Source organism: Cricetulus griseus, chromosome 6 (genome assembly GCF_003668045.3).
Source record: "Cricetulus griseus strain 17A/GY chromosome 6, alternate assembly CriGri-PICRH-1.0, whole genome shotgun sequence".
In the NCBI taxonomy this organism is placed as follows: Eukaryota; Metazoa; Chordata; class Mammalia; order Rodentia; family Cricetidae; genus Cricetulus; species Cricetulus griseus.
In genome coordinates, this window is record NC_048599.1 from 53186382 (window position 1) to 53199022 (window position 12641).

General features: G+C 41.3%; 1 protein-coding gene across 1 annotated transcript in view; it reads left to right on the forward strand.

Annotated features, from left to right (window-relative positions):
* Fbn1 (fibrillin 1) overlaps positions 1-12641 on the forward strand; it is a 217741-nt gene that overhangs the window by 136390 nt on the left and 68710 nt on the right. The window contains exons 18-26 of the mRNA XM_027421965.2: positions 174-326; positions 4174-4227; positions 5508-5633; positions 6430-6555; positions 7085-7204; positions 7429-7566; positions 7957-8007; positions 9582-9707; positions 11520-11747. Coding sequence (XP_027277766.1) covers positions 174-326; positions 4174-4227; positions 5508-5633; positions 6430-6555; positions 7085-7204; positions 7429-7566; positions 7957-8007; positions 9582-9707; positions 11520-11747 — 1122 coding nt within the window. The remainder of the gene's footprint in view (positions 1-173; positions 327-4173; positions 4228-5507; positions 5634-6429; positions 6556-7084; positions 7205-7428; positions 7567-7956; positions 8008-9581; positions 9708-11519; positions 11748-12641) is intronic.

Below are 12641 nucleotides of genomic sequence, written 5' to 3' on the forward strand. Positions count from 1 at the left end.
TATTTGGAGTTCTGTTTTATTTTTGTTTTCTCATTGTCAAGTTGTAAAAACACAGACATTCTCTGTGAGTTACAACAGGCACAATAGAGAAATAAAGGCAGCTTTGGCCCCGATGTGGGGGTTCTTATCTGTGTAAAAAGACAGTGTGATGGCAAGCACTTCCCTCTGTTTAGACACGCACATGCGGAGCACATGCTACGGGGGATACAGGAGAGGCCAGTGTGTGAAGCCTTTGTTTGGTGCTGTTACCAAATCCGAATGCTGTTGTGCCAGCACTGAGTATGCATTTGGGGAACCCTGCCAGCCGTGTCCTGCACAGAATTCAGGTAAGTGCTATCATGGAGGTGCCCTCATACTGCCAGCTTTCTGCCACCATCCATGATCTTTGCTTTTACAGAACTCACTGGGAAAAGGCTGTTTTAGGTTTGCAGGGGTCTCTTACATACCCTGCTGGGGTCTTTGAGGTGGCTAGCCAGGGCTTAGGCACAAGTTACTCTCCCTGTCCTCGCAATCCTTGCCATAGGCAGGGCAAGTGCCTCTTTAGAAACCCCACCTCAATCCCGGTCACACTCCCTGGAACACATGTAGCTTCAGAATGCTTGCCTTTTGCAGGAGCTATTATAAAAGCAGGATTTTACACAGTGTGAAAGTAAATAACTTTCAGATGACCTGAATATTTCCAACAGCTTCCCAGAAGGCCATTTGTGAATTTTGTTCACATCGCACATGTTGATTTTGGTGTACTTTTCTTAAATGGCTTTATTCAACCTTAGGGAAACTATTTTTCTGCAGTTGAGGTGGCACACATAGTGAAAAGACAACCAGGCAGTGAGCGAAAGTTCTGCTCCCTAAATCACAGGCACAGGATCTGAGGAATTAGTCATTTGTGTGAAGTTTTGTTCATTTGAATATTTGAGAAGACTTGAGTTAATAAATATAATTATGAAATGGAATTGTATGGACAAGGAATTCTCAATGTTCTCACCCATAAAATAAATTTCACTAGAGGAACTAGACAGTCCTATGCAGAAATAATTATTTATGTTCATAAAGGAAAAATAGTTTCTTGAAATATCTCATGCTGTCTCCCATATTGCAAATTGTGTGTGTATGTGTGTGTATGTGTGTGTGTGTGTGTGTGTGTGTGTGAGAGAGAGAGAGAGAGAGAGAGAGAGAGAGAGAGAGAGAGAGAGAGAAGAAAGGATGTTGGAAGAGTAAAACTGACATTTGGGAAGAAAAGAGAAGCTTATTGAGATGAAGATGGTAGATTTTTACTATTTTGAATATGATCTTAAGGTAGGTTGGTAGTTGACTTCAGTTATTTCATCTCCTTTCTAAGTAAAAATTCATTAAAAATTAACCTAAGTATTATTTCCAAAAATTCATATAAATAAAACTAATCTTTGAATTTATAATGTTTGAAATTAAATATCCTAAGAGGCTAGTTAAAGGGGGGACTTCAAAGGAGATGAGGAAGGCCACACTTTAAAAAAAAAAAGTATTGCTTTGGCTGGTCACTTTACCCAGCGAATAATACAAGGATTATTTGTATGTGTGTCTTTCAGCCATTTTATATTCTTCTATTGAGAATTGTCTATTTAGTTCTGTACCCCACTTTTTAATTGGGTTGTTTGGTGTTTTGGAGACTAGCTTCTTGAATTCTTTGTATATTTTGGAGATCAGCCCTCTCAGATGTGGGGCTGGTGAATGTATGTCATCAAAAATCAGTTAAATACACATTTAATAAACTTCAATTATATGTAAATATTCAAACAAAATGGTTACTCAGAACTCTATAGTTAGCTACATATTCTGCCATCAGCTAAACTAATTTTTCAAAGTACTTTATCATAGACTTTGTGTTTATGAAACAGGTGTGTGACAGTAAAGCCAGGAAAGGTGATAGGGCTTACACCAGTGAATGGAAACAGCACACACAGTTCTTGAGCGGTTTTTCCCTCTGGACCAAGAGCATTCCACAGAGTGCCTCTACTCAGGAAAATGACCTGGTATTAGGAGGAGGTCACCAAAGAAACCCAGTTTCTTTAAGAAGTAAGACTTAATGGAAGCTACACCGGAAACTGGCAGCCTCTAACTTCCAGGTGATATTTATGCTTTTGTGTTTGAGGGAATTTATGTGGAAAGGATTCACATGTGAAAGTTCTTTCACCACACCAGTGACTGATGAGAATGTCAAGTCAGGAAAGATCCTACTCATGTAGGATCCCCCTTGTTTCAGGATGGGGTGATTTAAAAGGTACTGACAATCCCTACAAACTTCAGTCAGCTGAGTAAGAAACTGCAACCATGCAAATTTCGAAAGTCATCTGTGTGCTGTGCAAGTCAAGTGGGGTGTGTGACGCTGCATCACCAGCTCCTACCATGATTTGTGTGGCTCAGCAAGCACTCTTATCTCCTCAGCCCTCAAGCATTTTCCTCTATCAGAAAGCAGTTAAACCCTATGAGTGCAACTCTGGGGCATTTCCATGTGCCTGCCATGCTGCCGTCAGGTGGCACTACCCTGGGGTAGCTTAGGATATGGTTATGAAGAGTGTGAACTGCCTGAATTTTTGTTATCTCATTAAAGCCAGAGAACTACAGTATGGAATGGGGATAAGCACCCAGAGGGAGGGATTTGCTACTAGCCATATGTATATTAGCATTCAGGTCCCTGAATTACACAGAGCCATCAGGTCCTGACCGTTCCAAGCACAGTGGCCAGCATATGCTCCTGTTTAGGCCAGGCATCAGCTAATCTAAATTAGAGAACTCTATCCTGAAAACTGTCATGGCTTGTTTCCTACTTTATTATTCACTAAGTTTCGTGATCATTTTACTAGTTGAGAATGTGATAACAATGATATGTTTTGTTGTTGTCTTTCGATCTCTGGCTTTTAAATATACAGTCGCCAACACAGTCCTCCTTGTTCCTTTTTGGCATCCTTTTAAATGTTTTTTTTTTTTAATGAAAACAGTTTACTGCTTTTCTCAAATTACCATTTGTTATAATACACACACTTTGGAAGATTCATTTTTAATGCTGCTTTCTTATTTTTGTTTGATTGATTGTGTGTGTGTGTGTGTGTGTGTGTGTGTGTGTGTGTGTGTGTGTGTGTGTGTTGTTTTGATTTTTGAGACAGGCTGTCTTCTAGCTGGTCTACCTAGTGAGATCTTGCCTCTGCTTCTCAAGTGTTGGAATTAAAGGTGTGTGCCACCATGCCTGCCTAAAAGGTTAATTTTAATTTTATGTTTTCAAAACTCATTCATATCTAGCACCATCAGAAATAAAACAAGTGTTTGCTCCCTCTGTTAAAGTCCCATTTCTCCATGTGTAGTTCTCCTGAACATAGACATACGTGACTCTGATTGCGGCTGCCAGAAACCATGGGCAGGCAAAGGTCTACGTCAGCCCTCTTCCTTGTATAAAGTAGAATTCCAGCTTGCATGTCTCATCATTCACCATTTCATTCCTCTGAATGTTGTTGGAGTTGTATATAAAACTTGATCCAATTAAAAGCATTAGAAACCGGATTGTGTCACAAGTTTTGGGAGCCATTCTGCACAGGGCAGTTTACCAAGAAAAGTTGTATGATTTTAACATTTTATCAAAAGTTTTCCTGTGGATTCACCATGGAAAATGAACAGATCCCAATGATTCAGAAAATATGCTTGCACATGACATTAGATGCTTTGCTGTGTCCTTGTGAGGAGAGCCAGTGCATCTGCAGAGAACTGAGGAAATTTGAGAGCTTGATTGTCCTGGAAAGCCAGCTAGAACTGAGAAACACAACTATTCCCAGGATGGGTGGGGGAAAGTTTTATTAACAGCTAAGAAACCACATTTTAACAGGCACGTTTCACTGTATGTGCAAAGTGTTCCCTAGTGAACAAATTGAGTTATAGGAAAAAACACCTTTTCCAAAAGTACTTTGCCCAAGAAATTGCTATGACTTCCCAGTATCCTTCAAAGTCAATTTCCTCAGCGGGCACTATGGAACCCTTCAAATGAAAGCCGGGTATAAAGGTGACCGACCCCATGGGACGCCATCCCCTTCTGTTACCACTCTAGCTTGGTTCTCCTGGCTCTGGAGGAAATGATGTGTGTGAGCCAATGGCGGAATTGGCCTGTTCTGCAAACAAGGGACTCATTTACTATCTGATAATTTATTACAGCGGAATACCAGGCACTCTGCAGCAGTGGGCCAGGCATGACCTCAGCAGGCACTGGTAAGGAGTTACTCTGAAATTTACTGACTTAAGCATGTGCGGAGGCAGTATTGAGTCTCCTGTAGGTATCTAGTTACTCTGTGACAAACTGGTCTGACACCCGCCTGGCCATCATCACAGAGTGATGGACATGGGATGCCTAGAAGCCCCCAAGGCAGAGCTGCTGTGGCACACTGATGACTGAGCGTATGGAGCTTTCTCACTGGCCTTTCCTGGGGCAATTGATGGAGAGCTGTAGATGAGATACAATGGTTGGCATTGCTCATTCTAGAGAAGTGAGAGGCTTTCATGATTTCCGTTCAAAGGTTCAGTCAAAAGATGCCACCTAAATTTTGTAACAAGAAGTAACAGCAAGTAGCTAAGTTGGAAGAAAATTTGTTTAGGAACTGGAGGAATGTTGAGTGTCATCAAGAAGAATAGAATCAAGAGACTACTGAGATGACTGTGAAGATGGTGACAAGAAGGGACTTCCTCACTCATATGAAACTAAACAATTTAACTAGGGGAAGCTGGTGGGGAAGCTAGACTGGCCGACTCACTTTGTGGTCTGTGTGGATAAAGATGGGAGAGAATATTGAGAAAGAGGGAGAAATAAGAAAGTTAGTGATGAAGGAGTCAGTGGGTATCAAAAATTCTATGATAAGGACATGGAGATGACTTCCAAAGACAATCCATCCATGTTCTGTCATTCTGCCTTCCTCTCTGCCACTAGAGAGGTCTCCTCAGTACATGAGAGCACAGAAGAGAAAAAACCTGGCCTCCTGGGGATCAAAGCAGATACTCTGAGCTTGCTTTTAGTCTCTAAGGGTACCTGCTGAAGGGGAGGGGGCCTTGCATGAGCACTTAATTTAGAGCCAATAAACACAAAATTCCTACTTTAATTTGAAGATGTTGTTGAATAATAAAAATCTGAAGCCAGGCCATGATGCAGTCATCTTGTTGGCAGTATGGGAGGCAAAGAGAAGGGGAAGAGTAGTGTCAGGGCCTTGGGCTCCGTGCATCATCCACTTTCCATCCTGGTGCTTGGACCATCCAGCTTAATTCACGGATGATGAGTGAACTTATGGTCACAGCTCAGATGCTAGCTTTGCTCCAGGGTCTGGGATGGGGGAAGATTTGACTGATACCATCTTGCAGTGAGCAAAAAGAATGAGATGTTCTCTTCCAAGTGAGCTCAAGCCCCAGTGAGAAGTCCTAAGGTGTTTGCACATATTGTACTGTTTTGTTTTCATTTAATGTTTGTTTTAGAGTGTGATTGACTGAATTTTTTGGTCCTGTAGATATAAATGAGTGTGCATTAGATCCTGATATTTGCCCAAATGGAATTTGTGAAAATCTTCGTGGGACCTACAAATGTATATGCAATTCAGGATATGAAGTAGACATAACTGGAAAAAACTGTGTTGGTAAGCTCAGCTTGCTTTCTGTGACATTTCTTGACAGCTTGTGAAGAATCATATGGCAAATTCACTTGGTAAAAGAGAAGTTTGTTGGGTGTAGGAAACACAAGTGTTGGGAGTCTTTCGCACATGGCTACAGAGCCACCCCCATTTCTACTACGAGGCTCTCCCAACACTCCTTAGATCTAAGCAGAGAAAGTACAGCTTGCTTTCAGGAATAATGATTCTATGTTAACTTTAACAAGCACACCTTTCCATGTGATAACAACCTTTAATGAAGGAAGAAGCCAGAAACTAAGTAAATCATTTAGTTGGGAAGAAAAGTCAGCGTAGGGCATTATTTTTTTTCCTTCCGAATTCTTTAGTTGCATAGAACAGTATTTTCTGTAAACTTTATATATTTAAGTATATTCACTGCTGTGATTGGAGTAATGGCCTTCACCTCTTGATGCTGGGTCTACAGGTGTGCACCGTCATGTTGAGGCTGCTTTCTATTTATTTAGTTCCTTAAGCCAGTAAGATTAGCCTTTTAAATCTAATGATATAAAACAATTACAAAAATAAAGATTACTAATTTTCAGAGAATACAAGAATTGAATTAAATAGCATCTGGCAGCTTGAGGCTTTGGAGATACCTAGTTTGGACAAGCAGAATCTATTTTTCAAAAACCAGTGGACCAAGAGTCCTGCCTTTGGTAGACTTGATTATACCATTAGGAATTTAAAGACCTAACCTAAAAGAGAAATGTGTTGCCTATGAGGGACAACCTCTTGCAAATGTTCCCATTTCTTGTCTTTCCAGATATTAATGAATGTGTGCTCAACAGTCTACTTTGTGACAATGGACAATGTAGAAACACCCCTGGAAGTTTTGTCTGCACGTGTCCCAAGGGATTTGTGTACAAACCTGACCTAAAAACCTGTGAAGGTAACCATGCCTTTGTTTTTACACTATGTACCTTACTCTCTCTGGGAAAACTACCGTAGACCCTATGGAGTAAATTGGAGTCTCTTCTACTTCAGATAATCAAACCAATTCTATTGGGATTTTCAGCTTCTAAATGGCACTGTACGAACCCTAGCCACAGATGGTACTTACTTATATTTGGCATTTCACTCACACTTTCAGGGTGGTTTTAGGGTGTTCGTTTCCATTTGCCTCCAGCTGGCATTTTATTTGCCATCACTTAATAGATGAAGAAAATGTTGGGCATGTATAATTTGAGTCCATAATTTTCTCCAGATTTTTCTGAATACAAAGACTCAGTCATGTGCCAGTTTCTATCTAAAGAACTATGCTCAATTAGTATTTTGACATTCCTTCTAGTTTGGAAAGCCATGTTTAGGCCAGCTTTACTATCTAATGAGGAATACGTGGTAACAATTAAGGCTGAAGTTGAGTTATGCATTTTATGCCTAAGAGCAGCTTTCAGTAGTAATGAAGACTTTTGTTTCAGACATTGACGAATGTGAATCGAGTCCTTGCATTAACGGAGTCTGCAGGAACAGCCCTGGCTCTTTTATTTGTGAATGTTCTCCTGAAAGTACTTTGGATCCAACAAAAACCATCTGCATAGGTATGTGTCTTTCTGGGGATGCGTTTTCAGTGTTTTTCAATAATTAATTCAGTGCTACTGTGCTTAAATGTCTGCTTTGTCTGCAGAAGACATAGCTATAGGAGAGACATTAAACATGATGATTGTTCCTTGTTTTCTAATGCTATTCATGCTGTAATTCCAGTGCGTACATTGAATTTTTGATACGATTCTGTTCGATGTCCATCACCCCCCTCTTTCTGCAGAAACCATCAAGGGCACTTGCTGGCAGACGGTCATTGATGGGCGGTGTGAGATCAACATCAATGGAGCCACCTTGAAATCTGAATGCTGCTCTTCCCTTGGTGCTGCCTGGGGAAGCCCATGTACCATATGTCAAGTCGGTAAGAGAAGCTGCCACCTCCCTGGTCACTTCGTTTATTTAGGTCCATCCACGTGGGAAATTTAAAGATGACCCTGATAAAACATATCCCCGAATAGGAAACCAGAGAAGTATCAAGGACATCAATTTTCTGTGATTCTGGTCAGTTTGCCATCTCCTTGCTCCATGTGGTCACGTGGTAGCTTGCAGCGTTTCCCTGAAGCACCAATTCCTGCAAGCTGGGCTTTGCTACTGGAGGCATTTTATTACTCTGTTCTTTATCTGTGCAGCCCCATGCTCATTCATAGCAGAAAAGTCCAGCCTCTGTTCCGGGCACTCCTTCCTGTTTCTTCTACTTATCATTATTGGGACGTATAGACACATGTTAATCTTGTTTTGTTTTCCCCCACAGATCCCATATGTGGTAAAGGGTTCTCAAGAATCAAAGGCACACAGTGTGAAGGTATTTCTTATTATTTATGAACAGTACATGTTTGTGTGTATGAAGAATGCTTGTGTTAACTTGGCCTGGATAAAGGAGTAAAGGAACTTCAGAGTTCCTTTATCGTGATTCGAAGAAAAAAAAAAAAAAAAACTACTGAGGAGCAGAGAAAAGAACAGATGTTAAATGCACAAGCTGTTGCCAGTGTCCCATCACTATGGCCAAAGGACAGCATGGCTGGAGATGTTTTAGAATAACCATACATCATTTGGAGTGGCTGTATTTTCCAATGCTATCTGCAGATCAGGAGCAAAAATAAACAAGATTTTTCTTTTTCTTTTTCTTTTTAAAGACTATCAAATTTGCATTCTTGGTTAGCCCTTTTGTTTTTTTTTTAATTGTTGTTGCATGTTTGTGTCACATTCATGGGTGACTTGGAGGGGTGAACTTAGTTGTGTCTGTTTCAAGGTCTATATGGACCCTCTGCAGTTTGCACTGGTTCTTTCTCACAGAGTCCTAAGTAGATACAGGTCATGGTGACTAACACTGCCTCACATGACACAGCAGCTGAAGTATTTAAAAAAACAACAGTTAGTCCCATATGTGGGATAAAATGAAGTTTTTTCCTGCTAAAACAAAGAGGAATACTACAACCCCCACCCAAGGGCTTGCTTTCCAAATGATGACTGAATCCTTTGGCTTTTTTTCTGGTTCAGACCAGCCATTCGTTCATAACTTATCTGGGCTTTAACAGCACGTTTTGGTCTACAAGTGGCTGAGGAAAAGCCCCTAGGAACAACCCCCATAAAAGTAGATTCGACTTAATTTCCATTTCCTGTTCTTTCAAGAAAACATTGAGACTTTTCCTCAATGCTCTTGGCTTGGAGAGTGACCTCTTTAAAATAGACACAGTGTGTGTGTGTGTGTGTGTGTGTGTGTGTGTGTGTGTGTGTGTGTGTGTTTCTTAACTAAGGCTCTCCCTTTTTGGCATTTGGATTACCGTTCTTTGGATTAATTCGATGATGTCTGTTTTTCCAAATTAAGTATAGAGAACACACTGCTCCATGAGGCAAATTGGGAAGGATCGGTGGGTCTGGGCAGCACTGGTGAATGATGAATGGATGTTCATGTATGTTGACTCTCCCTCACCCAACCAACCACCTGGGCTCAGTACTCCTGGACAGGCCCACATATCCCACAGCAGAATTTGATTTTTATACACTCAAGTTCTAGCTTTTTCTTCTTTGATAATTTGGAAGCCACACTTGTCTGTTTCCTGTCATCTTGTCTCTTAAAGCTAATTATAACCCTCAGAACCTTACTTATCAGAGCTGTCCCCCTAAACCCTTGGGCCCCATCTCTATGACTCAAACACTATTCCCAGAGGCCAGCTGAGAGACGCCTAATTTTAGTGAACAGACCCATGGTTGTTATTTAGACACTTCAGAAGTTCATATGAACTCTTGGAAGGCAAGCTAGTGTTTTGAAATTTTCAAAAGGCCCTTTCTTTTGTGAGGATCATTGTGAATTTAATGAGTGGGGTAAGACAGAATTAACTCATACAGATATATTGACTTAATTCTCTTTGTTTTTAGATATCAATGAATGTGAAGTATTCCCAGGGGTATGCAAAAATGGCCTATGTGTCAACTCCAGGGGTTCATTCAAATGCGAATGTCCCAATGGAATGACCTTGGATGCCACAGGAAGAATCTGCCTTGGTAAGGATGAATGAGATGAAGTTGGACATTTGGTTCCAAGTACACACACACACACACACACACACACACACACACACACACACACACACACAGGTGGGTTTAGCTCATCTGTTAGGCTTTATGGTGGTTTTCTTGACAAACTGCCTTCTTAACTCTTTATAGTTGGGAAGCATAGAGGAAAGGCTTTAGTCTCTCCTTGTTGGTCTTTCCATTCTTGGAATCACTGCAGGCACAGTTTCTAGCACTGTCCATATATACTGAATGGCAGAGAGAAGAACATTTGTACTTAATGGAGAGCTGCACCCCATTTCTTCTAAGCCTGTGCTATAACTGGTAAGATAGTCCTTATAGAAAATCCCTGTTGATATCAGGAGAAGGAGGTTGAGGAAGGAGGAGAGGAGGGAGACATGGAGGGAACATGGCTATCTCTACTAGTTGTATGGGAATCTCCTCACCAACTGCTAGAGCCCGGGGGCACGACACATCCAGTCATCCCATCCCAGTGACATGGAAGAGACTAGATATAGAATCTAGACGTGGAGTCTTCAGAAGGCTGCCCCATGGCTCTTAGCTGTGGTATCTGTCTGGCTCCTAGATCACTGCCATAGTGTCTTGCTGCCAGGACAAAAATCCAGAAGCTCTCTGGTTTCTTACCTTTGATCCCGGAGATGATGTCATCTGTAGAAAACACCTGATACTACATCACTACATCCGCCTGGAGACAGATTTTTAAAGTACCAACAATATGGAAAAGAAGGGGAGTTCAGAGCCTAGTGTCTTTTTGTAATTAAGGATATCAGCAAATCAACTCCAAATCTTTATTTATTTAGGAGGAATTTTTATTTAATGAAAACATTCTTCTAGATCCTCAATTGAAAGATGTCCCAGTGTTTCATATGGAATTTACTTTAATTTACCTGTCTTTGTCTTGGACAAAAGGATGCCTAGATGCTTCAGAAGGCTTTTTTTTTTTTAACACTGGGTAAATTGAACACTAAGGCAAATAGTTGTGAAGGCAGATAAGAAGGGAGACACACTTTGATAATATTTCAAGGTTCTTGGGTATGTAATCTCATTGGAGCATCACAATACTTCCTGAGAGATGGTCACATCAGTCAGTCAGCATGCCAATTTGGTTTCAGGCATACTTGTTTTGTTAAGAAACAGTTCCTTGCAGAACAGTACCAGAGTGAATGTCTTCAGTCCCCTTGTCTGTCAGTCTTCTTCACTGTCCCTTAAATTTGGGGCTGGGAATAGGGGTACCCTCAGAGAATGTACACATACGCACACATGGAAGTGAAAACATCTTAGAAGAGTGGATTTGGCTTGCCATTTCCTCTTTAATCATTAGGAGAACCCTCATTTCAGACCAATATTCCATGTCTCCAGAAATGAAGTCAGTCTGAGGGCATAGTGTTTGAGTAATATGATGTATTCCAACAACAGAGTGAGTTTGCTCTTTAGTTGAGAGGAAATGCCAAGACGTCATGGAATGCATGCATTGGTGATGAACACGACTTTACAAGATGTCCACAGACAGCAAAGTGGCATTGCTCGGTCATCATTGGCTGCCTGTGTAGACTTATCAATAAACACTGAATGTTGGAAGGGAGCTTTTCACACATAGGCTTTATAAGCATGCCTGAGGAAAAGAACAAAGTCTTCATTAACAGGAATACCTATCATCTGAAAAATAAAACATATGTAGTCATTCATATAACAAAGTAGCATGTGTTGTATTTTCCCTAACAAAAGTTGGTAGTTTTGAACAGCGAAGGATAGATGTCCTCAGTCTCTGTCCCCCTCTGACAGACATCCGCCTGGAGACCTGCTTCCTGAGGTATGATGATGAGGAGTGCACCCTGCCTATTGCTGGACGTCATCGTATGGATGCCTGCTGCTGTTCTGTTGGGGCAGCCTGGGGAACCGAAGAGTGTGAGGAGTGTCCAGTGAGAAACACCCCAGAGTATGAGGAGCTCTGTCCCCGAGGACCCGGGTTTGCGACAAAAGATATTACAAATGGGAAACCTTTCTTCAAAGGTACATTGTTCCTGTGGCTGATTGCTTTTCTCATAGACCAGGAGATGCCTTCTTGTCCCCTTATTCTTTTCTCTGTGACTTTCTTCTCTTCCTTCTCCTCCTCTTCTTTTTTTTCCAACTGTTATTCTATTGTGGTTACTAAAACTGTCCTGTCTGAAGAGGCAGGTTCTAGATGACCACCTTAAATTTCTCTTAAATAAATTTTTAAAAAAATGTGACTCACAAACTATGGGAGTCTGCTACTGCGAGGGACTTGAGGGCCTTAATTTGGTCCACCAGTTCTTGCTGTCATGACCTGCAGAAATGAACTTCCGTTTCTTGCTTCTGGAAGGGCTCCAGTAGGGGGAAAACCTGGGTCACATGTTACATATATATGGCCTTCTTATATACAAGAAGCTCTTTAAATTATGTTATGCTGAGAAAATTCAAGTAGTATGGATTATTTGTGAACAACTTAAACTATAAACAATATCTTTAAATTCTCAAAGTCATTTTAAGTTGTTTTCAAGAAAGCAGAAAAGAGCCAAATAAGAGCCTCAGCCATGATGGCTGTAGTGGGTGGGGTAGCTGTGGAGGCTATGGTGGCTGTGGAGGCTGTGGTGGCTGTGGTTGCTGAGGTGGCTGAGTTGGCTGTGGTATCTGGGTGGCTATGGTGGCTGAAGTGGATAGATGATTGTGGTGGCTGAAGTGGCTGTGGTGGCTGAGGTGGCTGTGTGGCTGTGGTGGCCGGGTGACTGTGGTGGATGCTGTATTTATCATTGTCCATGTCCTTTAAGCAGCATTTGCTGTTCAGCCATTCATTGGCCACTAATTATCAAGTGCTTGCTGTGTCCTAGGAAGTGACCAGGGTGCTGGAAGTCCAAATTAGCACACCTAGATTCCTTAACCATGTTC